Source organism: Artibeus jamaicensis, unplaced genomic scaffold, assembly GCF_021234435.1.
Source record: "Artibeus jamaicensis isolate MK-2021 breed Jamaican fruit bat unplaced genomic scaffold, CSHL_Jam_final contig_233, whole genome shotgun sequence".
Lineage (NCBI taxonomy): Eukaryota > Metazoa > Chordata > Mammalia > Chiroptera > Phyllostomidae > Artibeus > Artibeus jamaicensis.
This window is the reverse complement of record NW_026521486.1, coordinates 16,735,997-16,761,012: the sequence shown is the minus strand read 5'-3', so window position 1 is coordinate 16,761,012 and position 25,016 is coordinate 16,735,997. Positions and strand designations below refer to the sequence as shown.

The following is a 25,016-nucleotide window of genomic DNA, read 5'->3' as shown; positions in this document are numbered from 1 at the left end:
GGACCTGAACAGACACTTCTCCCAAGAAGACAAATGAGCAACAGACATATGAAAAGATGCTCAACTTCACTAGCCATTAGGGAAATGCAAATCCAAACCATAATGAGATACCACCTCACACCTGTTAGAGTAACTATTCTCAACAAGTCAAGTAATAATAACAAGTGCAGGGAAGATTGTGGAGAAGAAAGAATTGTCATTCAGTGGTGGTGGGAACGTACACCGGCACAGCCCCTGTGGAAAACAGCATAGAGGTCCCTGAAAAAATTAAGAACAGAGTTACCACATGATCAAGTAACCCCTCTCCTGGGTTTCTACCCAGATAATTTGAAAACATTTAGTCATAAAAATATATGTACCCTCCTTAGGTTCTGAACACAGCAGGGGCCAGAGACTAGGGACATGCAGACCCCTGAGGGGTCTTCTGGCCAGTTTTCAGTGAATAAAGTTCTGTTGACAACTCAAATCCCTATGTTCATTGCAGCATTATTCATGGGGGCCAAGACACGGAAACAACCAAAGTGTCTTTCAATAGATGATTGGATAAAGAAGATGGGGTCCACATATGGAGTACTGCACAGCCATAAAAAAGATGAAATACTGTAATTTGTAAAAACATGGAGAGATCTTGAGAATCTCCATGTGCTAAGCAACATAAGTCAGACAGAAAAAAATCAAGAACCAGATGACTTCACTTATATGTAAAATACAAAGCTGAAAGCAACACATGAACAAACAAACAAACACAAACTCATAGGCACAGACAACAGTAAGGTGATGACCAGAGGGAAATGGGTAGGAGGGAAGTTAGTCAAAGGTAAAGGAGGGAAGTTAGTCAAAGGTAAAGGGGGTCAAATATATGGTGATGAAGGAGATTTGATTTGGGGGGGGTGAACATACAATGCAATATACTGATGATAATTATAGAATTGACTTTCAACTGATCTTTTTATTAACCAATGTCACCTCAACAAATTTAAAACTATGGCCTTATGTATGTGTGTATGTGTTGGGTACATTGTTGTGCCAATAAAGATATTTTAGTCTTATTGAATTAATAATGTTTATAACAGTTGGCAAAATTTTTCAGACCTTTTTTTATATATAAAATCTGAAAGTGAGTGAAGAATAGAACATATGCAACAGCATGGATGGACCTGGAGAACATTATGCTAAGTGAAATAAGCCAGTACCATAGAAAGACAAGTACCATATGATCTCACTCATATGTGGAATCTAATGAACACACTGAACTAACAAGCAAAACAGAGACAGACCCATAGATGAAGAGCAGGATGACAGCTATCAGGGAGCAGGTGTTGGGGGGGAAGGGACTGAGCAAAAAGGAAAAGGGACTCATGGACAACAGTGTGTTGGTTGCAGGGGGAAGAGGGATATAAGGGGCTAAATAATAATGAAAAAATACAATAAATTTTTTTTAAAAAAGAATAGAGCATAGCACTGATGTTTGAGGTTTCTTCCTCTGCATACAGTACAGGTTAAAGGTTAAAAGGTTAGGAAAAAGGTTAAAAATTTCATCAGCAATTCAAGATGTGTCAAAGTATCAAAATTATCATGGCTATAAAAATAGACATTGCTAATAAAAACAGTTTTATTCTTTGTATTAACAGAAATAATAATTCCAATAAAAATAGTATAGAAGACCACCACTAGCCCACCTGCTACAGAGCTGTGGGGAACAGGATGCTCTGTGACGCATGGTAAGGAAGGTATGGAGGGGCCCCTGGGAGCTGTCCTGATAAAAGAGAGCCATGGACAGCCCACCCCTGCTACTGTATCACACAGCCAAAAGCAGCCCGGCACAGGGCATGTCTAATGCCCCCACGGGGGAACTGCAGCGACACTGTACAAGGGGGAGTACATGCTATGCTCAAGTATGCACCGATATCTGGGAGCAACTCCATGCAGGTGAGCAAAAGAGAAGTGACTGATGTGCACAATGGTGTCCAAATGGTGACAGTGGGCACCATTTGCACCAGCCCCTACCTCGTACTACTTGAAATCATGCCTCTGGCCACCCAGAAGAGAAGTAACAAGCCTACACAGATCTGAGAGCTAATGAGGCTGCTTCCCTTGACATTTGTAAAGGTATCCATTCATAACAACAAAAACAACAGCTCCACCTGAAGCTCACCACTGGCAACTCTTTTTACTTTCAACTGTGTCCCTGTTCACATATGAGATCTTCTTGCTCAGTGGGAAGACCTCGTTTACACATTAAAACCACCAGTGGAGGTTTATAGCAGTACCCACACCATTCTGGCCGATGGTACACGGACATACTTTGAAGAAGAAAACAGCCCAGAGGTAAGCCTTTGCAGAATCTCTGAAGGGCCAGGGTGCTTTGCGAGACCAGCTGAAGTTCCCACAGAGTTTTCAGTACTGAGGCTCATTTGAAAATGCATTCTGTTTGGAAATGTTCAAGGCCAAATGAGCCTCAGTCTGGAGGCCAGGCTGCATTGGAGAGGTTCCTAATGCTTTTCCAAAGTGTTCCCCAAGGCCATATTTCAGAGATTTCTTAGCTCTTGGCAACTCTTAATTTCATAGTCAACATTGTATCGCCACTGCCGCATCCTCACCATCCAATCTCTTCTTGAACATGCACAACTCCAAGCTGACAGGCTGGCTGACATGCTGGGGGATGTCACGTCCCTCCAGGACTGCCGTGTACCAGCAGAAATAGTAACACAAGTGTATTTTTAAAGTGTGTGAGGATATTCCCTGGTGGATTATAATAGTGCTCTCTCTGGTACTAGCAGGGTTCGAGCAAAGCTGGAGAAGGGATTCCTGCATCAAATGGCTTCAAAACTCTTATTATAAGCCCTTGTTTAGCTGTAGGAATTGAAGGGAGCAGACCTTCCTGGTCTCACTGTATCTCACATCTTTGTCTTCTTCCTAGGCAAACGCCTTTCATTTCTATGGAAAAGATCAAGATCAAGTCAGCACCAGGAACCTTCACATGAACCGTTAAGTGTTTGGGACCACCTAGTGTGGTTATGCTGGGGAGGAAGGAATTCAACGTCTGCCTCCCACATAATATGGCATTCAAGACTTCCCATTCTTTAGTCCCAAAGCCTGTAGTGCCTGGGGAGAGGGCAGGACTGGCAGCAGGAGCAGGGGTTACAAGAGGCAGTTGGCAGACTCAGAAGAGAACCACAGCACTAACAGGAGCAGCCTTCCGGGATCTGGAAGAAGTGCAGCCAGCACGGCCAACCTGGGTGCTTTCAACTCTTCTTGTCCTCAGAGGGTGCTCCCAGCACATCCTTAAGAGCTGCCGGCCTCTCCCCTTGGGGCAGCGGGAGCATGGTGGCTGCAGGGGCAGAGACGACTGGCAAGAACTTCAGGCTCTGAAGTATCTTAACTTGATATTTGTAATTAAATAGCAGATGATAATAAAATGCTAAAGACTGCTCCCTCTCAAAGGTCCTCATTCATTTATGATCTATATCTATTAGCCAAATAAAACTCTAAAAATCCCAAAATACATCCCCAGGGACAGAAGCAACCAACAGGAAGCAGAATGATGTACATGAAGCCAGGAAAGCAACATGACAAATAGCTTTTTTACTATTTTAACATTATGGCCTCAAACAGATCACCTGTTTCCTTTTTTCAGTGGTTACTTTGAGAATTAGACATGATATGTGTGAAATCTCTGGCACATAATAGGCACTGTGGAAATGTTAGTGATTACCATTGTCAGGGGTGTTGAAAAGCAAATTTGAGTCAAATTATACTTTCTGGAAAAGGCTTCATTCTCCCAGTCTCTTCATTCTTGAATTCTCCTCTAATTCTTTGCCTAACTTAATCTTGCTAAACTGCTTTGAAATTAAACTAAAGTTCTCAACATATTCTATTAATTTTAATCTCTTGATGTTACTTAGAATTCTAAATTTTCATGGATTTAAAAGGAATTGCTTCCTGTAAAAACTTCAATAATCCAGTCACAGTGGAAGCATAAAATGTCATATAAAAACTAGAAAAACATGAAACGTTGGATAAAACCTGAATATGAGATCAATTCAGTATCTAGGCAAAAAAATGGAAATTAAGTCTTAGAAGTATAAGATAATTGCAAGTAAAAAATCTATTTAAGAGTCTAGAGGCGCTATGTCTGGCCACAATGGTGGCAAGGAGAAGCCCTTGAAACAGCCCAAGAAGCAGGCCAAGGAAATGGACAAGAAAGATACGGCATTGAAGCAGAAGCAAAAAGAGAAGCAGAAGAAACTTGAGGAGCTAAAAGTGAAGGCCGTGGGGAAGGGCCCCCTGGCCATGGGTGGAGTTAAGAAATCTGGCAAAAAGTGAGCTGTTCTCGGGACTGGGGCACTGGTGATCCTTCACTCCATTTCCGTTTTAACATCTAGACTCCCTGTCATAACATCTCTTGGCACCTATAGATAGAATGAAGTATTGTCTGGGAGTCTGTTGTACGTTTAAGAACAAACTCTTATAAAAAGTAATCACAACAACAGTCATGCAGTGGCTCATCATCTTAGCTCTTCTCACTCTGCCATCTCAGCCTTGGCTGTGAGGTCAGAGTGCACCCAGCCCAGAATCCTGTCAAAGTGTGTTCTCCAGTCTCTGTTCTACTCAGAATTCTGTACCATCTGGAATTAAACCAGTTCATTTGAAAAAAAATAGAAGAGTCTAGAAGTGATACACCATATAGTTTTCCAAGCCAGAAGCAGAGGGCATGGGTAACTGGGCCCCCATGATGATTGGATTTTCACAACCCTCATGCTTCAGAAGCTCAACACTGGGCTTTGCATACAGAAGACATTTGACACATGTGTGCTGGGTCCAATTCAGTTAAGAGTCATAAATGTGAAATAAATCCAATTTCTTCCAATCCAGCAAACCTGAGCACACAGAAGTCTGCACAGCACTGCACTAACTCCACTCACCCCCAAGTCTCCTGCACACACTGTAAGGCAGTGGCCCACTATGCACAGTGCTTATGGCTTTAGTGATTGTCGGTGGCCTCACAAAATACTTTAGATCTGAAAAAAAATGCCCTTAAGACAAAATTTTTTTTAAATTTCATAAATAACAAAATCAGATGTCTAGAAAATCCTGAGTTCAAAGCTGTTGACAGTTATAGGATAAATCACAGTTGATATCATACCTCCCAGGTCATAACAAATAAAAAAACTATATTAAAGGAATTAGCCATTAATTAATTCTATTGTGAAATGTAAAAGTATTTTTATAATTTAGTTCCATCACACATTGAACAATTTTATTATAACTATATATACATACATATACATATAAACATGTATAAATGTTCAAAGAAAATCCACAAACTGATCATTAGTAAAAGAAGACTAGATGAGAATATCGGTCAAGCATCCGAAACTTGTTTGTTAGATTAAATACAGTAAAAAAAATAAAAAAGGATACTGCACCCCAAGTAAATGTATAGATCTAATGCATTAACAATTAAAATCCCAACAAGAGGTTTTAATTAAAATTTTTTAATTTGACATAGCAATTATAAACAAATTTTTTAAAGCAAACAGTCATGCCAGCTTATAGTTTTAATGTAATAATGATTTCTTCCATCCCACATTATATATAAAAAATATCATAACTGAGTCATGGGGTTTTGAAAGTAGAAAAGTGGAGACAAGAGACTCAGGAAAACACAACCCAAAGTGGATGAAGTGCAATGGGGAATGTGTCCAAAGGAAAGTCACAGAAAAACTAGGCATCAACAAGGAGAACAAATGTAGAGCCAGGTGTGGAATTTGTTAAAAGGACTTCTAGATGAGATGAATTAAACAGAAGACACTGAAAGAGTTTAATGAATTTGCTAGTTTAAAAATGACACAACATACACATACATACATACATACATACATACAAATTAAGAGAAAAACACTGCAGTCTGGGAAGCATTTTGTACCAAATATAACTACTTCAATATGAATATACAGCATTGATTGAAGCAATACCAGTCTTCACAGAAAAATGGCCAAAGATTTTTAAACCAAAACTAGGTTACTACCAATCTTACTACCAAGTCTAAGAAAATAAAATAAATTAAAATTAAAATTAATTGTTAGTAAAGTGGTGAAGAACCAAATATGCTCATATATCATTGATGGGTTACAGCCCTAATACTTTTCAAGAATTCTATTCTTTAATATAAAATATAAACAAGTTAATTTTATGAAACAAAAAATATGTAAGTAAAGGTATTCAATTATCACCAAACGTTTAAGCAGATGAGGGTCTGTTACTAAAATAAAATCTATGTTTCTTAATTTCCTTTCTCCTATATGCTTAAAGATGTGAAGTAAAACCCTGTATGCAAAAACCATAAGTGAAGAAATGAAACCCCAGAATACATACATTTGTACACTGCTTTATCTAACTATTACTCAATTCTGACAACACACCAGGAACTACATTGGCATTATACCAGGGATGGGGAGCAATACAAGGTTTCTACCTTTATGGAACTCAGGGTCAAGTACATATTGATAACAACTATGTAATGGTCATGATAAATTATCCTAAAGTCCTATAAACAGTTCATATTAAGGTGAAGAGATTCTTTAAGTACTACATGCTGATTTGATTATTCTATTTAGCTCTCCACAATAAATTAATATTGGAATTAGAGTAGACATCATCAAATTATCCATGACGTGGGCATAAAAAATATGCTTAGGCATAAAAAATATGCGTGGGCATAAAAAATATGCTTACTTAGACACAATTGCTTCATATTTGTTACAAAACAGAAAATAATATTTTTGAGATATAACACTATTCTTGACAATCACTGTGAATTATTTCCTATCCTGGGCTACTTTTCCACCCATGCTTTATGGAGGTACACATACATACCTTTGCCATTACACTGTATTTTTTAATTATTATTAGGTGCTTTTTCATTTTTGTGTAGAAATATTTCATTGTATTTCTAATATCCTAACTCTGTTTGGCCTATTTTGCTTATTTCTGAAACTCCCCTAAGGGCTTGTGGTCCACAGCATACAACAGGAATTTGAAAGTCAGACAATAGAATTAAAATTGACTTAATAGCAAATTGGTTTCAAAGGTATAGTCAAAGCTTTAGTGTTCACCTCTCATATTGGGGTTGTACTGAATAATACCACACATTATTCTACAATGTTCCATTGTGCCAAGAAAAAAAAATTGGTATGCTTTCAAAGAGTCCTAATATATTTCTCTGTAAATCATTTATTACTATCATTTTCTTTTTTAAAAAGATTTATTTATTTATTTTTAGAGAGAGGGGGCGGGAGGAAGAAAGAGAGAGTTAAACATCAGTGTGTGGTTGCCTCTCACATGGCCCCGACTGGGGACCTGGCCCGCAACCCAGGTATGCGCCCTGACTAGAAATCAAACTGGCGACCCTTTGGTTTGCAGCCCATGTTCAATCCACTGAGCTACACCAGCCAGGGCTATTACTACTATTTTCATAAAAATTGTGATTTGATTTCAAAATAGCATTTTTTAATGAAATATTTGTGAATCATAAAATTAAAATCACATAAGCAACTCAAGTTTTCTGGAACTGGCATTATGACCAAAATAAAACAACCACATAAAATTATGTAAAGTATGTGTTTGCATATGCATATATGGAGAGCAAGTTACATAAATATATTACTGACCTTAACCAAAGGAAAACTACAAAGTGAAGAAGAGAGTAATTGGAATGCCAGAGGGGAAAAAAGGATTTGCTGCAAAATACAGGCAGCCCTCTTCAGGTCACATTATACCTGAAGGGAAGCGAACCGTTACCTGTGCCAGAATGGGGAAGCCGAGGTTCCTGCATCCATTACAGGGGGTCAGCGCTTCCCAGAGTCCGGAGGGCCCGCAGGTGTTCTCATCGTCATCCTCTTCTTCCACTTCTCCTGGTGACAAATTTATTGTAGATGAAGTTCTCTGAAATTAAATTTATATTATACCAATATATTATATCCATGTTATTTAGGTATCTGAACATGAATTAAATTTAAGTTTCTATGGTGTACTTTAGCAAGCAAGTTAGCTTAAGTCTAGCCACAGCCATGGGGCTGTAGCCATGTATACATGCCATTAGCCAGAAAACATGTGTAATTCAATTTTTGAGTTGAAAGTGAAAAAAGTGGGTGAGGAAGATTGATAAGATACAAAATTTGTAACAAGCATTAGGACATGAAAATGACCCAAGAAATAGCTGAACAGCAACAAATGAGGAAAAAATCTTATGATTTCTAAATGTAAACCAGAGGAACAATATGCAAATTCTTTTTTTGAAATTAGTAAAAAACCCATTTTTCACACTATCACCAAAATGTAGCCTTCTTTTTGGAAAAAAATGATTCATAAAATTTTATATTATACACATAAGGAGGGGTGATACTTTTCAAGTTAATCATAGGACTTCCCTTTGAACATGGTTTAACCATCAGAACACGGACAAAAGGAGAGAGATTAAAAGCAGATGAGCAATATCAAGACAAGTATTGGATAATAAAAAACAGATGCGTAGATGTTACCTGATTTAGCAAATTTGAGAAAACGGAAAACAAAGTACCACATGAGGAAAGAATAAGAGGCAGGCCTGTTCATAACTCAGCATCCTCAGAGGGGCTTCTCAGCTGGAGAGACTCACTGCCCCTGAAAGTACAGGTGCAGATGGGGCTAAAACAGGAGGGACCCTGTATTTCAGAGACCGTCAGACCTCCTAGAGCATTGATGGCAAACAAAAAGGCCCGCAGGCCGAATCCGGCCCTCCACCTTGTTTCTAGCCAGCAGCAGTGTGAGCTCTCGCTTAACTGTTACGGAGTAGTTACATTTATGCAGTTCTAAAATTACATTCGGCCCTTTGAACGCAACCATGAGGGTGGCCCCTAGTGAAATGAGTTTGACACCCCATCCTAGACTGTCTCCTCCTCACCCAGTTAAGAGACTAAACCTGATAAGAAACTGGAGGTTTACTTTCTGGTGAGGCTGAAGGAGAGGGATTATGAATTCTAAGAAACCATGCACAGGGAGCAGAGAGGTATCTCTAAAAACAAAGGACCTAAGTGAATATCTGTGTGAGACATGAAGATTTCCACCCCACCCCAGTGCCTACTCATATCTACCTGAGAGAATATGGCAGCTAGGGTTATGTCCCTGCAGATAGGAAAGTAGACTATATTCCTCTCTACAAAACTAACCTGATATGCAAAAAGATTTGTAAGTACCTAGGAAAATTGTGGGGTTCTATACCTTAACACCTACTATGAAGCCCATATCTCAACAAACTCCACCCACATAAACGGTTTCTAATTTTTTTAAATTTGAGCAAGAACCCAAAGATCACCACGTAGCTAAACAAAGCCTTTAACACAGATAAAAATATATAGAAAAAAGTTATAAATAGTTGCCTCAGAGAAAGAGAAGATATTTGCATCCCTGAAATAAGAACAGAGTGCTATGAAACAAATGCATAAAATCCAATAGACCAGTTGGAAAATAAGTGTAAGGAAATTTCCCAGAAGATAGAACCAAAGATGAAAAGAAGTTAAAAGTAGAAGATCAAACTAAGAGTTCCATATAGAGGTGGTAGGACATTATGAAAGAAATAATGCAAAAAATTTTTTCAGAACTAGAGAAAAATTCTTAATTCAAAGAGCCTGCTGAAAGCTCGGCTAGGTGAATCTTTTTTCCTAGGGAAAAAAAAAAGAAAACCAGCTCATCTAAAAATCTTTAGAATGTAATGTTCAGCACAATACTGACAGATCATGACTACTAAAGTTAGCAAAAATATTTCATATATTGAATTGTACTTCCCCCCAAAGTCATTGCTTTTAAAACTATAATATAAAACTATTCTTGGCATTCCCATCTTGAATTTCCCCTTATAAATTTTCAATAGCTGAGAAATTATGAAATTAAATAGCCTCCCAATTAGTTACTGTCTGTAAAATACAACATAATAATTGCTACAACCTTATGCTATTTTAATTCATACAATCACTTCCTGAGGCAAATACTAAACTAAGGCACAGAGAAAGGGGTCATGTAAAATCCAAGTTCACAGAGCTAATACGTGGCAGAAGGATTCCCACCCAAACTGCCTGACTCAAGAGCTTTCCCCCTTAACCATTGTGTTACATGGGCTCTCATTCAGCACAATAATCTGTCAGAGGCAGTATACCGAACAACCAAGCTGATGCAATTGCAGTCTAAATTGAAGAAGCACATTTGTTAATGTAGTTCTACTGTCTGATGATAATCCAAAAGCATTTTGTTATCTGTGACAGCCAGTGAAAACTTCTGTAGTTTGGTACACAGCAGCCCATTCTCGCTTAAGTACACATTTCTCAAATCAGTAACAGAAGATGATTATCACTGGGATTTTTGATCCTGCAGATCGCCTGGGTGAGAAAATTGGGAGATGTGTAAAACTTTAATATAGCAAGAGCATCGATGTGATCAAAGCTGTCTACACAAATGAATGGAATGATCAGCGAGGCGTCTGGTCCACCACCTCCTGATCAGTTGTTGGGGGGACCGGCAAGGTTGACAGGGCGTGGCGCTACCGACCACTGTGTTCCTGGTGAGAAACTGTCCACATTTCACGGGTTTAACCAGCTCTTCTCTTCCTCTGGCTCTTTCTCCTTCCCAAAGAAAAACTCTATGTCTCTTCCCTATTCATAAATCTCCCATTATGTCACATAATCTTATTAATACTCTGCTTCCTTACCTGCAAAGTATGCCTAAAAGCAATCACTATTCAATAGGGCTGTATGAGGACAGAATGAATTGCTTGTTAGTGATGGACATGTAAAAAATAATCAATAAATACTGCTATTTTAATTATTATTATCTTTATCCTAAAAGAGGAGTGTATATGTATGTAGCACACACACACGCAAGTATGGCTTACTTATCCTCAGTAATTGTAAGTTATCTGAAAGCCGACATGGACTTATTCACACTTGTACATTTTACAATGTGTTGTTGAGCATAATGGAATTTAATAATTGTTGAATGAATTATTAAATGAATTGCAAACTATCATTCTCATTTGACAACCTAGAAATTTGTGCAAATATTAAGCGGTATACATAATTGCATCACAAATCTCATTTTGTTATTTTAATTTTATTTTATGGTAGCCATTACCAATAGCATTAGCAGAAATAACAGATTTTTCAGTGGTTTAGTACTGCCCCCTAAAGATAGTATGTAAATTAGCTGTTTAAAACCATAATTTTCCACTTCGCTGCTTTACAATTAAAGATGCCTGAGAAAGGTTTTATCAAATTAAACATAATCTTCAATTATATATGAGAAAGAAGCCTCATGAAAATAAAAAGTCACAAGTATCCTTTACTTGTTTAATCCTCACTCAGGGACATGTTTATTGATTTTAGAGAGAGAGCAAGGAAGAGGGAGAGAGATAGACAGAGAGAGAGGCATCAATTTGACAGAGAAACATCAGTCAGTTCCCTCCCATACGAGCAGACTGGGGATGGGTCCCGCGATGCAGGTACGCAGCCTGACCAGGGATCAAACCCACAACCTTCTGGTATACGGGACGGCACTCCAACCAACTGAGCAACCCAGCCAGGGAAGCTGAAGCATTTTTGTAGTGGCCCATTTTGTAGCTGAGGAAGTTCCTTCTATTCTGATTGCCTAGAATTAGTATCATGAATAAAAGCTTTTCCTACAACTATTTATATGATATTTTTACTTCTTTATTCTATTAATATGGTGAATTACACTTAATTGATTTTCAGTTGTTAAAATAACCTTGCCTTTCTGGCATATATACCATTTGGTTATTATGTATAATATTTTAATGCATTGCAGGTCTTGGTTTACTACTATTTTGTTAAGGATTTTTGATACCGTTTTTATGAGTGGTACTGATGTATAGTTTATAAGCATGTAAAATGTCTTTAATAATATAGTAATGCTGATGTCTTGTAATAACTTGGAAACAGCCCTCACTCTTGACTTTAAAAAAGGGTCTTCAACAGTAAACCATCTGGGCTTGAAGTTCCCTTGTGGGGAAGATTTTCGTTAATATAAAATTAATTAATCCCCTCCTAACCTAATTAAAACTATGTTGTTTATAGCCACTATTCCAAACAAACTCATTAAAAATTTTTAGTTATCTATTGATCAACAACTGCTGTCTAGAAGACTAAACTTGAGGGTGTGGGAAAAGAATGATAAACATGTCATGAACTCTGAACTCAAGGTAGGAAGAGTTGTATAGTTAAGTAATTAGACAGTAAAACTAGGCCAAAGTTATGAGCATTACAGAGATTCAGAATTTAGGTGTTGGGAAAACATAAAGATGGATCAATTACTTCCAACTGAGGTTTGAAAAGGAGAGAATTCAGAGAAGCACCTGCATCTAAGCAACAGCCCCTCATTAAAAAAAAGTTCTGCGGGAAAGCGGGGGAAGAGAACAAGGTGGGGGGATCATGCGATTGCGGCTGTGCAGATGTGCTTATTGTGCGTGGCAAATTGGGGTCAGGAAGGAACAGTGAGAAGATGAGAGGGACACCATTAAGTTGGGGCTCTACCATGGAAAATGGATGGGTTGGGGCCGATTCACCATTTGCCCAGGCATGATTTTCTCCTGTTAATTTTGTAATGATTACGAACAAGAAGCTCCCGTGCATCTTGGCACAGTGAATTGGACAGTGCTTCTCTTCTCCAAACTCCCATAGTACAGATGGGCTTGGCAACTCAAATCTATGGTTTTGAACTATTTGCTACTTGTCACTGAAGTATACGTTATCTTCATGATTTAGGGACAGTATTTTCTTTTTCTTTTTTTTTTTTTGGAGGGATCGGCTTGTTGCGCCCTGCTGCGTTTTCTATTTGTATAAACTTTAAAATGACTAGCACTGTTCTAGGCACATTATACACATATATTTTTTACTAGCCATCCCTGGTCTGTTCTCATTTTCTATATCCTCTTTTACCAGTTACAAAGTAGAAAGGCCCTCAGTGCCGGTGTGCATGCAAAGAGTTATATGTTTGTGTGTGTATGTGACCAAAAAACAGAAAATAAAAGGTATGCTTGATCAGAAAAACCTGTGGAAAAAAACCTTTGATAACTCCACAATCAAAAAATAAAAATTATCCTTCTTAAATGGCATTATTTTACCATTCAATACATAGCAGCATATTGCTTGCATTACTCCTCTTTATATTACATATAGTCATTTCTATTATACTATATTTTCATCCATTTTCAGGAGAAGCAATTGTTCAGTTACATGAAAATAACATTTTGGAATAGCAATGAATGTGATTGAAAGGTATAATAATTAAAACATCAAAAAGTAACAATGGAAGCATTTTATATTGAAAAGTAAATGAATACAAATTGGAAATTAAGTCTGTTAGATTAGCACGAAACTGATTAATTCGAGGTAGGTCATACTGACATGAAATCAAAGTAGAATAAATAAAATAGAAGTAGAAATAGGGATTTTGCACAGTCTATTAATATTAATAGAGCCAAGGGTATGTTAAGGACATAAGACATAAGAGATGTGAAATGGATGGTTTAGGCTAATGATTTGACACTTTGGGGTAACTTCCATGATTCACATTATTTGATCGAGAAAATTACACAATAAGAAAGGGTCCTCAGGTTTTTTTAATGAGGAAATATATTTTACTACAAGTCTACAGGAGAATATAAATTCTTAACTTTATAATCTCAAAGGAGGATAGAAATAAAGAACTAATACAATCAGCTTGAGTTCATAAAAACAATAAAGCCAAAGAAGTAAGACTAAAATATTAAATCCCACTTTAAAATTACAGCAGATGTTAGATATGTTAGTATTTGCAAATTTTACTGCAGGATCAAAACAGTCTCTTAACAACAGTGGACAAAGTCCAAGGAAAAAAAACTAGTAAGTTTAAAAAATGCATGGAGAACATAGTAAAGGAAAACTGTATGTGGTCAAAACAACTGATACAGAATGTTTTAAATGTACCCAATTAAAACATTTTTTACATCATGACAAAAATAAACTCAAAATGGATTAAAGACAAATATTAAGACTCAAAACCCAAAAAACTCATCAAAGAAAACATAAGCAGTAAAATTTCAAATATTTTTTAAAAGATTTTATTTATTTATTTATCTTTAGAGGGGAAGGAGAGAGGGAGAGGAACATCAATGTATGGTTGCCTTTTGTGCATCCCCTGCAGGGAACTGGCCTGCAGGGAACCGGCCTGCAACCCAAGCATGTGCCCTGACTGGGATTTGAACTGCGATTTTCAGGTTTGCAGGCCTGTGTGCAATCCACTGAGCTACACCAGCCAGGGCCAGATATTTTTCTTAGTAATATTTTATTTGCTATATCCCTAGACAAAGGAAACAAAAGAAAAAATGAACAAATCAAACTACATTAAATGAAGTTTTTTGCACAGCAAATGCAAGCAAAAACAAAAGGAAAAGACAACCTAATGAATGGGAAAAGATATTTGCCAATGATACATCCAACAAAGGGTTAATATCACACAACTCAACACTGAAAAAAACAATCCAATTTAAAAAAGGGCAGACGACCCGAAGGGACAATTTTCCAAAGAGGACATACAAATGGCCAACAGAGATCTGAAAAGATGCCCAACATCACTGATCATAGAGAAACGTAAACTAAAACCACAATGAAGTATCGCCTCACACCTGTGAGAATCACTTCATCAGTAAATCAACAAACAAGTGTTGGGAAGGGTATGGAGAAAAAGGGAACCCTGGTGCACTGTTGGTGGGAATGCAGACTGGTGCAGCCACTGTGGAAAACAGTATGCAGTTTCTTCAGAAAATTAAAAATGGAACTGCCTGATGACCCAGCCATTCCACTTCTGGGTATATCTCCAAAGACACCCAAAACACTAATTCCAAAAGATACACAGGGGGATACCAAAATAGGTTTACAGTTGTGAGTACTAGGATAGTTTAGTCTTATATCCCCACTTGTTAATTATTGTATGATTTTTCCATATGAACAACCATAAACCTACTTCTGTCCCACCCTGCATGCACCCCTATGTTCACTGCAGCATAATGTACAGTAGCCAACATATGGGAGCAACCCAAGTGTGAATCAACAGACAAGTGGATAAAAAAGTAGGGGTACAGATATACAATGGAGTATCACTCAACCATAAAAAAGAAAGAAATTTGCCGTGGCTGAGGTAGCTCAGTGGATTGGGTATTATCTTATGAAAAAGATGAAGGGATTAAGAAGTACAAGTTGGTGGTTACAGAATAGTCATCAGGATGTCAAGTACAGCATAGGGAATACAGTCAATAATATTGTAATAACCATGTATGGAGCTGGGTGGGTACTGGAAATATCAAGGGAAACACTTTGCTATATATCTGAAAGTAATATAAAGTAATATTAAATGTCAACTTTAATTAAAAATAAAATAAGATTTTAAATGTTTCTTATTCGCAAGTACTTTCATTAACAATTACTAAATATTTTTAACCTAATGAAGTGAAATCATAAAAACCCTGATAAGGTGTGTGTGCTACAAATTGCTATGTATTGATGTGTTATTCACCTATGGCACTTTTGATTTTAAAAACAACCATTGCTTTAACTTACATAACTTTAGAACTAATGTGTCAATTTGCATAAAGAATGAATAAAATTAAAATTTAAATAATTGCAAAAGAACAAGTCAAATTTTCTTTGTAACAACAGGATTGCAACAACCATATGTCTAAATGACCCCTTCCCAATCAGAGCATTCTGCTGAACCTTAATGGCTTTTACAAGCACTAACAAAATAAATCTCAAGGCCTCCTCAAGCATAGCTGTGATCTCCATCTCCCCCAGTTCACACACACAAAGCCTGGTCACACTAAGCCACAGAGTGAAGTATGTACATGGTCCATGGTACATGAAGGTCATAAATGCAAACAAAACTGGGATCTAGATCACATTTTAGTAACCATGGCTCAAGAGGTGAAAACTAGGAGGAAAAAAATTGAGGAATTTTTGAATATTTAAAAATACTCAAATTCATTTTTTAAAAGATATGAACTTTCTTTTAGAATATACACAACATTGCAATATAAGAAATTAGGTCTCCACAGAAGGTATTTTTATTGCTAGTTTTGTGTACCTGCTAAGTATATAAAACTTACTTGTGTATGTTAAGTATGCCTGGTGAGTTTGTTTTCCAATGAAGAGAAGTTCAATTGTTTACTAAGTTTTAAAAGCTGTTGTGTCCTGACAGAAATTTTCCAGGTCTTTGGTCTTGGCTTGTACTTGACTTATAACCAGAATAAGTTCAGATTTAGGTTAATTTCTGATCCTAAAAGCACCTTCACAAATTTTGTCTGTCACAATGAACATGAGAGCATGCATAGGGAGAGGAGGAGAGGGTCGAAATGAAAACTTCAAGGGCAAATCTCGGAGGATAACTTCTCACTTCAAAGTCCAACTCTGAACTGATTTAAATAAATAAACAACACTGTCTAAAATAGTATTCTTTCTGCCCTGGCCACGGTGGCTGCATGGGTTGAAGCACTGTCCTGTAGATCAAAAGACTGTGGGTTCAATTCCAGGTCAGGGCACATACCAAGGCTGTGAGTTTGCTCTCTAGTAGGGGGAGGGGTGTACGAGAAGTCCACCAAGTCAATGTTTCTTTCTGACACTGATGTTTCTCTCTCTCTCTCCTTCCCTCCCCTCTTCCTTCCTTAAACACAATGAAAAAAAAAGATGTCCAGTGAGAATAAAAAAAACGTGTAGTATTCTTTCCGTGCAGTAGCAGCTGGTAAAGGGGGGGTCTGTATCTCGCCTATATGCCCGCATCCCTGGCATCTACAGTGATGTGTGGCATGCTGAGTTTAATATGCTTCTTTTATATACTTAGCAGCACCAATAAATGTTTCTGATTGAAATATTTTGCTACTTTACACTAGCAAAGGAAATCGAAACTGATAATATTTTCTCCCCCCAAAAACTACCATTAATTAATAACCAGCATAGCAATGCTGAGTATTTTTAAAAACCTTTCACTTATTTGAGATAACTTTTTAAAGTAGAAAGTAACCTTCCAGATGCACCAAGACAAGTTGAAAAGCAGGGCAATAGCCTTTAGCCTGTGCCATGCTCTTGCCACTTGCCAATATTTAATAAACTCTCCCAAATCCAACATCCAACACCTGAGCCACATCCTGTCTAGCTGAGGCATCAGACCCGTGCTGGACAGGCCATTTGTCTGAGATACTAAATTGGGAGGTACCCAGGACAATCAAATCATCCGCAATTTCTGATTTACCAGCTGCTGCCCCGGATGCCTTCCCCAGTCCTCCACCTCAATCATCCTAATAGAAAACTAATTTCATCTGGAAGAAACAAAATTGCTTTGCTCCCAAGCCATGGATTTCCATCACCTGAAAACCCCATCCGTAGACACAGCTCTGACCAAAAAGAACCACTCCAAGCAGATCTGACCCCGTACCAGTGAATCTGTCTCTGACATCATCAGAAGTTCTGTCCTGTCATTGCCAAAAGTCACAGCCTCTTCCTGGAGCAGCCTGCATGTAAAATCTGGTCACTGACGTCCAGCCGCCTCCTCCCAGTCTATGACAATTCTGAAGGGCCACCTCGCCGAGCAGAGAGGGACCTTTTAGCGGGCAGCAACTAACACCTTCTCCAGTGAAGTCTGCATCACAACCCTGTGGGAAGGGTCTCTGCTCCAAGTTTGTCCTTCCTTGGGTGCCCTCCCTCAGCCATAGAATACTTGTGTATTTTCGCTGACACAGACAACAGTGTGGTGATGGCCAGAGGGAAGAGGAGGCAGGGCCTGAGTGGAGGTGGGCGAAGGTGGGGAAGGACATAGGGACATCTGTAATGGTGTCAATAACCAAAATAAAATAAATACTATTATATTTTAGTTTACATCTTCATGATGACTCTCCTTTCAGAGTTCTAAAATCCTTTATTTCAAGCTTTGCCTTCTTGAATTACTAGGTGGCATCTGTCTTCCACCTGATCCAGACTGAAGCAATACCTTTTGGAAGGACAGAGCCAAGAATGCACATGGCTGAAAGCAGAAAGCAGCGAATGGTGCTGAATCCTAGAAAGTGTAGTCGGCTACTGAAAAGTAGGCTGAGTAACTAGAGCGTTTCACACCAAGGGATATATTACTTAAGGCACGACATTTTTCAAAGGACATACAACTGTATTTGATTCCCTAGCTTGGCCAGAAAAACACAAAAGTCAGAGTAAGAGGTCACACTTCATTCTAGATATCTCCATGAACGGAGGCTTGCTTGGCATCACAAATTGAGTGCTCATATGAACCTATTTTTAAAGTTTAGATGGGAGAGTGGGAACCTATCAGATACAAAAGTAAGAGAGTATTAAGAAAATTAATAACCTCTTGGAAATACAAGGCCTATATAGACTCCATTTAACAATAAGCAAACAGCAAAAAGTTCTCAAATACAAGACTATTACAAGATGCTTCAGCACAAGGAAAGGGAAATAGTTTCTAGGATACATGCTTAGCTCTAAAATTAATTTTATATAACAAAAGGAAATTTTAGCTCTGTTTGGTATTTTCAAAAAGAGTTTAAAAATAGCCAATATGAAACTGCAGAAAAGAGCTCTCACAGTGTGCCTGCCTGTCCTTTGAAAGGTCCGCTTACGAGTGCAGCCCTTGGCTGGCATCTGGGGACCTGGATTTCTGAAGAATTCCTCTCACTCTGACGTGACTGGTTCGCTGTGCCTAAGTCGTTAGTGAGAACAATGGTGTATGCTGACCACCCGATTTCCTTCCCGGGAGCCTGGAACTTCATACACACTATGCAATGGGTGTCTACATGACTAGCCCCCAATAAAAATCTGGGACATGAGTCTTCAATGAGCTTCCTGGACCAGCAATACTTCCAAAGTGCCGTGGCAACTCGCTGTTGACACAATTAAGTGCCTCCGGCCTGACTTCACCGGAAAGGGCCCTCAGAAGCATGTCCCTGCTTACTCCAGACTCCCCTCCATCCACTTTCTTTTGCTTTCTATCCTTTCATTGTAATGTCACATCTCTGGGTACAACTATTTGCTGAATCCTGCAAGTCTTCCTAGTAAATCATCAAACCTGGACGTGGACGTGGGGATCTTCAACACAAACACACAGGCAGGAAGTGGTAAGGAACGAAGAGGCTAAGGATGAGGCAACAACGCAAGTCAAATTTGTTGAAATCGGAGAATAATGCAGTATAAAGTTTAAATTCTTTTTGGAAGTCTCCAAGAGCCAAAGTGATGTTACATAAAATCAAATGAATGTTTTTCATCACCAAACTGAAAAAACTAGCCCAAATTCACACACAAAGATAAAAGTATGTCAGGAAATTTGGTGCAGCAACAGATGCAGATCCAAGAACAGATAATCCTAGACAAATAAACCTGAGCAGTGGATACAGAAAAAATAATAATAAATAGAAGAAAACTTTCTAGAATCAAGAAAAAGCAGGTCTCCAGCAAATGCCTGGAAAAAGTAATGGAAAGGGTTCATATCTAGATACATTCTGGCAAAATCTTTTAATTCTAAGGAAAAAGAATAAACTTCAAATTTCTAGAATGAGCATTCAGATTACCTTTTCATCAAAATTTTGAATGCAAATAACAGAAACTGACTCTGATAGGTAAAGCAGCAAAAACATTAACGTAAGTATGAAGTAGCTCTCAGAATCAGTAAGGGGCCTAAAACTCAGGCACTGAGAACGCACCACTGAGATCTCAACTCTGCTAAAACTGTAGCATGTAAACCGGAAGTCTCTGCCAGTAGGAAGGGTTTCACATCCTAAGCACTCAGAAAACAAAGAAAATTTAAGAACCCAACATCTACCACATCTACCATACATGGAACACATCATGCTGACATATTTTTGCACTATTTGCCACAATAAAAGCATAAAATACTTTAAAATATCAACAGATTATTCATGATGCACAGCTATAATTCAAGAATTTTATACTAGCAAAGTTACTAATTATGTTTGAAAGCAAGATTTACAAAATACAGCTCTCATAAATAATTCTTGAGAGGACAAATTTATTCTATTTCAGGATAAATTCTGTCCACCAAGATACAAATTGGAGATTTAAAAACATGCAACAGTGAATATTTAAATGAATTTAATACAAAGTTCTAAGTATAATAATGTTTGTTATGACAGTTATAATATTAAATATGAAAGCCAAAAAGGAAAGGTGTATAAGATTAAAATAACATTTATATTTTAAAAACTGTAGCCTCAGATCTGATTAACAGTAACTAGGGACTACAAATAAGGCAAGTTAAAGGAAACTAAATTTCTCATCATAATCAAATTTATAGTTTTGTTTATAAACTTAATAACTGGAAAACATAGTTTGAAGAGAAAATTAGATAAACTTTAAGCCGATAACAATTTAAGTTAAAACAGTAATTTTCTATATTCTTGTTCACTATAAAAACAAAATAAATAAAACACCCTATGTAGTGAGAGGCAAAAAAAAAAAGTCAGGCAGCATTAAAACTCACAAATTACAATAGGAACCAAAACAGCAAAAATATTTTGTGCATATTAATTAAAAATGAAGCAGAGCCCTGGCCAGCGAGGGTCAATTGGTTGGAGCATCATCTATGAAATGAAAGGCTGCAGGTTCAATTCCCAGCCAGGGCACATGCCTGGATTGTGGGTTTAGTCCCCGGTTGGGGTGCCTGCAAAAAACAACCGATCAATGTTTCTCTCTCACATCAGTGTTTCTCCCTCTCTCTCCCCCTCTCTTCCTATCTCTAAAATCAATAAGCCTCTCCTCAGGTGAGAATAAAAATAAATCAAGTAGAAATCACAGTTTTTTTTAAAAAGACTTAAATAAAGAAATAATTATTGCATGCTAGTAACGGTTAAAAATTATAAAGAGCAATCCTGAACATCAGGCTCCAAAGCTACTGCTTATGACTGATTAACATGTATAAGACATGTGCTAAGTGCTTTTTAAAAAAGATTTTATTTATTTGTAGAGAAAGGGAGGGAGAAAGAAAGGGAGAGAAACATCAATATGTGGTTGCCTCTTGCATGTCCCCAACTGGGGACCTGGCTCACAACCCAGGCATGTGGCCTGACTGGGAATCAAACCAGATAATCCTTTTGTTTATAGGCTGGCACTCAATCGACTGGGCCACACCAGCCAGGGCTTAAATTCTTTAAGTTTGTTGTCATATTTAATCTTAAAAAAGCCACATATTATATTATAGAAACATGATGCTTGCGTTTAAGGATGAAGAAACTAAGACTCAGATTCTCTTACCTCTGTTACAAGTTTAACTAAAAATTGTCCTCTTAGTCAAATAACACAACATCAAAATATAAAGCAAAACTGTGAAATACATAGATATAACAGAGAGAAATAACCATAGTTGTAGATTAATAATAAAACTTAACCACATTTATAAAAATATATGTTGCAAAGATCAAAACCTCTTTTTCAAAATTTATGGAATGCTTACAAAATTTACCTTAGAATATACTATTAAAGACTTCATTTCTTTTTTCTACCTCCTCCCACTCCCCTGTTGCTAACCCCTACTTGAGATCTTCATTTCTATGTTTCCACTCCTGATCTAGCTGTTCTTTTAGTTTGCTTTCGTTTTAGGTGTGGTTGTTAATAACTGTGAGCTTGTTGTCCTTTCACTGTTCATGTTTCTTTAACTTCTTTTTCTTAGATAAGTCCCTTTAACATTTCATATAATAAGGGCTTGGTGATGATGAACTCCTTGAATTTGGTCTTATCTGAGAAGCACCTTATCTGTCCTTCTTGTTCTAAATGAAAGTTTTGCTGGGTAGAGCAATCTTGGTTGTAGGTCTTTAGTTTTCATGACTTGGAATATTTCTTTCCAGCCCCTTCTTGCCTGTAAGGTCTCTTTTGAGAAATCTGCTGACAGCCTGATGGGGACTCCTTTGTAGGTGATTGTCCCCTTAGCTCTTGCTGCTTCCAGGATTCTCTCCTTCGTTTTAATTTTGGCTAATGTAATTATGATATGCCTTGGTGTGTTTCTTCTTGAGTCCAACTTTTTTGGTACTCTCTGAGCTTCTTGGATTTCTTGGAAGTCTGTTTCCTTTGCCAGATTGGGGAAATTTTCTTTTATTATTTGTTCAAATAGTTTTTCCACTGGTGGTTGTGTCTTTCCCCCTTCTGGTACCCCCTATAATTCGGATATTGGAGCGTTTATAGATGTCCTGGAAGTTCCTAAGCTTCTCCTCATTTTTCTGAATTCTTATTTCTTCATTCCTTTCTGATTGATCATTTTTTTCTTCCTTCTGGTTCACTCCATTGAGTTGAGTCCCAGTTTTTTTTTCATCTCTATGGGTTTCCTGTGGAATTCCATTCATTTCCCTTAATTTAGCCTTCATATATTTCTCTAATTTGTGGCTATAGTCCACCAGATCTGTGAGGAAGCTGACGACCAGTGTTTTAAACTGTGCGGCTGAGAGATTTGCTATTTCTTCGTCACTTAGATTTATCTCCGGGACTTTGAGGTCCCCCTGCGACATTTTTGGTCTGTTCTGGCCCTTTAAGTGAGAGAAGCGGCGCCTTGGAGTCCCAGGTCGCTGCGCCCGCGTCCCCCCCCCGGCGTACTGCCCGCCCCCGGCCCGCCCCCCCGTTGCGTCCGCGCCCCTCGCGGGCGGGTCAAAGTTTCCGTGTCGTTGTGTTTTCTTTTTGGGTCCTCTTTTTTTTTTTTTTTTTTAAATATTTTATTATTTATTTATCTTTAGAGGGGAAGGGGGGGAAGGAGAGAGGGAGAGAAACATCAATGTATGGTTGCCTTTTGTGCGTCCCCTGCTGGGAACTGGCCTGCTGGGAACTGGCCTGCAGGGAACCGGCCTGCAACCCAGGCATGTGCCCTGACTGGGAATCGAACCGCGATCGTGTGGTTCGCAGGCCCGCGCTCAATCCACTGAGCTACACCAGCCAGGGCAAGACTTCATTTCTTAAGAGGATAAATTTTATATTCTCTCATTATAATGCCAAAGCAAAACAAAATAAGAGCCCTACAATTAATAATAAAACTTAAAATTGAAAAGACCCTACCAACCACAGATTCTAAAACACTTTTAAAAATACCTATGTGGTAACTGTTGAGCATAGGAGGAAGAATAAAACTGGCACTGATTAAGTAGTTTTTAAGAATTACATATAAGAGAAACTTATGTTATAACCTATAATAAACTGCTAAAGAAAAGCTCAATGATAAATTTATGTTAAAAGCATCTTTGTTATTAAACAACAAAGTGTAAAATGACTGCACATTCAAAAACCCTAAATAAAATAATAATATGAAAAATCCAACAGCATGTTTAAGTAATAATAGTGAGGAACAGAAATATAAGCTAAGAATGCAGTAGGTCAAATAAAATGTGAACTGTTTCAATAGATGTCAAAAAGTTATTTAATAAAACTAAAAAAAAAAGTTGTAGCCATTGTGGCTCAGCTGGTTGGAGTATCATTCCATAGACCCAAAGGTTGTGCATACAATTTCCAGTCAGGGCACGTACCCAGGTTACAGTTTTGATCAGGTGAGAAGACAACCAGTCATTGTTTCTTACATCAATGTTTCTCTTTCTCCCTCTTCCTCTCCCCCACCTTCTTCTCTCTCTAAAAGCCCTGGGTGAGAATAAAGGAAATATTTAAAACTAAAAAAGAAAAAAACCTCTTCACAAAAATATATAGAATCTATAGTAAAATAGGAAAAGAAGCATACTCAATATAAAGACTCAACAATATATAATAAGATGAAAGTTAGAAAACAATGTTCATCACTATTATCTAATATCTTGAAAATTCTAGCCAATGCAAAAGACAAAAAAATAATAAAATTGTATTCTAAATGATAGATGTATAATAAAAAAATCACATTATCATTTTTTCAAGTGAAAAAAATTACATAGTTATAAAACTCAATGATTTAGAAGGGTAAAATATGGCTACTGATTACAAAATAAACATAAAAACAGTCTATATGTAATCAAAAGTTGCTAGAATAGAAAATAGAATATAAAGATATTAAAATTATAATCAAAATATTAAAATCATAATCAAAACAGCTGGCAATAAACTTACTGAGACATGTGGGGTCCCTAGGTAAATAAAACTGGAAGATTGTAAACTATAAAAGCACATGTATGGGAAACAAAGGAAGACTAGGTTTAAATAGAGAAATAGAGAAAATCTTCATCAAGGAGGTTGAATGTTCCAGAGATGGTAAGTCATCTTCAGATAAAAGTGTTAGTTACAATCAAAATTAAAATCTCCATAGACTTTTTTTGTAGATTATAAGTAAGTTGACAACTGAGTCGTATAGTATGTAATTACATAAGATGAGAATTGTACATAAAAGACAGTAGTTGAACAACAAATTTTTTTGATGAATGGTTAAATCAATAAATTGATTTTAGCTGGGTCTAAGGAAAAAGCAAAATAAATTAAAAATCCACTAGGAAAAAATTTTTAAAGAAAATTTTTAAGGAAATTATGAAAAAGATAAGTACTATAAAAAGCAAAACACTATGTAGTACTTGTGCAAGAATGATAGAATAGTACTTAATACACTCTTTTTTTAAATAACTAGGTAACTTTATTATGTTTTTTTGGAAGATAAATATCTTGTTCACTTTGAGTAAAAGAGTTGATGGACCTTCTGGACACATCTTTAGGTCTCTCACTGTACGCACTTCCTGCATCTCCAGTACTCTGTCCTACAAACCCCAGCACCTTTGACCGACCTGAAAACTAAACTCCATCTTTGCCACTCATGGAGCAGAGAACAATGAGCTTTAGTTTGCAACTCCCTGTTGCCTATAAACTTCCTCCAGACAGAAGCTGGATAACATGGGGCTCCTCTACCTGCAGTGAGACACTGTTCCTTGAAAAAGAAATTCTTTTCTTTTTTTTTTTTTTAACCTGTTTGATGCTTACTCATTC

General features: G+C 37.4%; 2 protein-coding genes across 5 annotated transcripts in view; one reads left to right on the top strand and one right to left on the bottom strand.

Moving 5' to 3' along the window:
- Positions 1–25,016, bottom strand: part of ANKS1B (ankyrin repeat and sterile alpha motif domain containing 1B) — an 830,526-nt gene that overhangs the window by 617,302 nt on the left and 188,208 nt on the right. For all 4 annotated transcript variants that reach the window (XM_037160668.2, XM_037160669.2, XM_037160670.2 and 1 more), the window contains exon 9: positions 7,804–7,947. In XM_037160668.2, the coding sequence (XP_037016563.1) occupies positions 7,804–7,947 (144 nt within the window). The remainder of the gene's footprint in view (positions 1–7,803; positions 7,948–25,016) is intronic.
- Positions 4,132–4,326, top strand: LOC119060516 (translation machinery-associated protein 7-like). The gene has a single exon (XM_037160677.2). It carries the CDS (start codon positions 4,132–4,134, stop codon positions 4,324–4,326), a length of 195 nt encoding a protein of 64 aa, XP_037016572.2.

What these genes read in the sequence shown, in the direction of transcription:
- LOC119060516 (XM_037160677.2), top strand. Translation starts at nt 4,132, where the DNA reads ATGTCTGGCCACAATGGTGGCAAGGAGAAGCCCTTGAAACAGCCCAAG.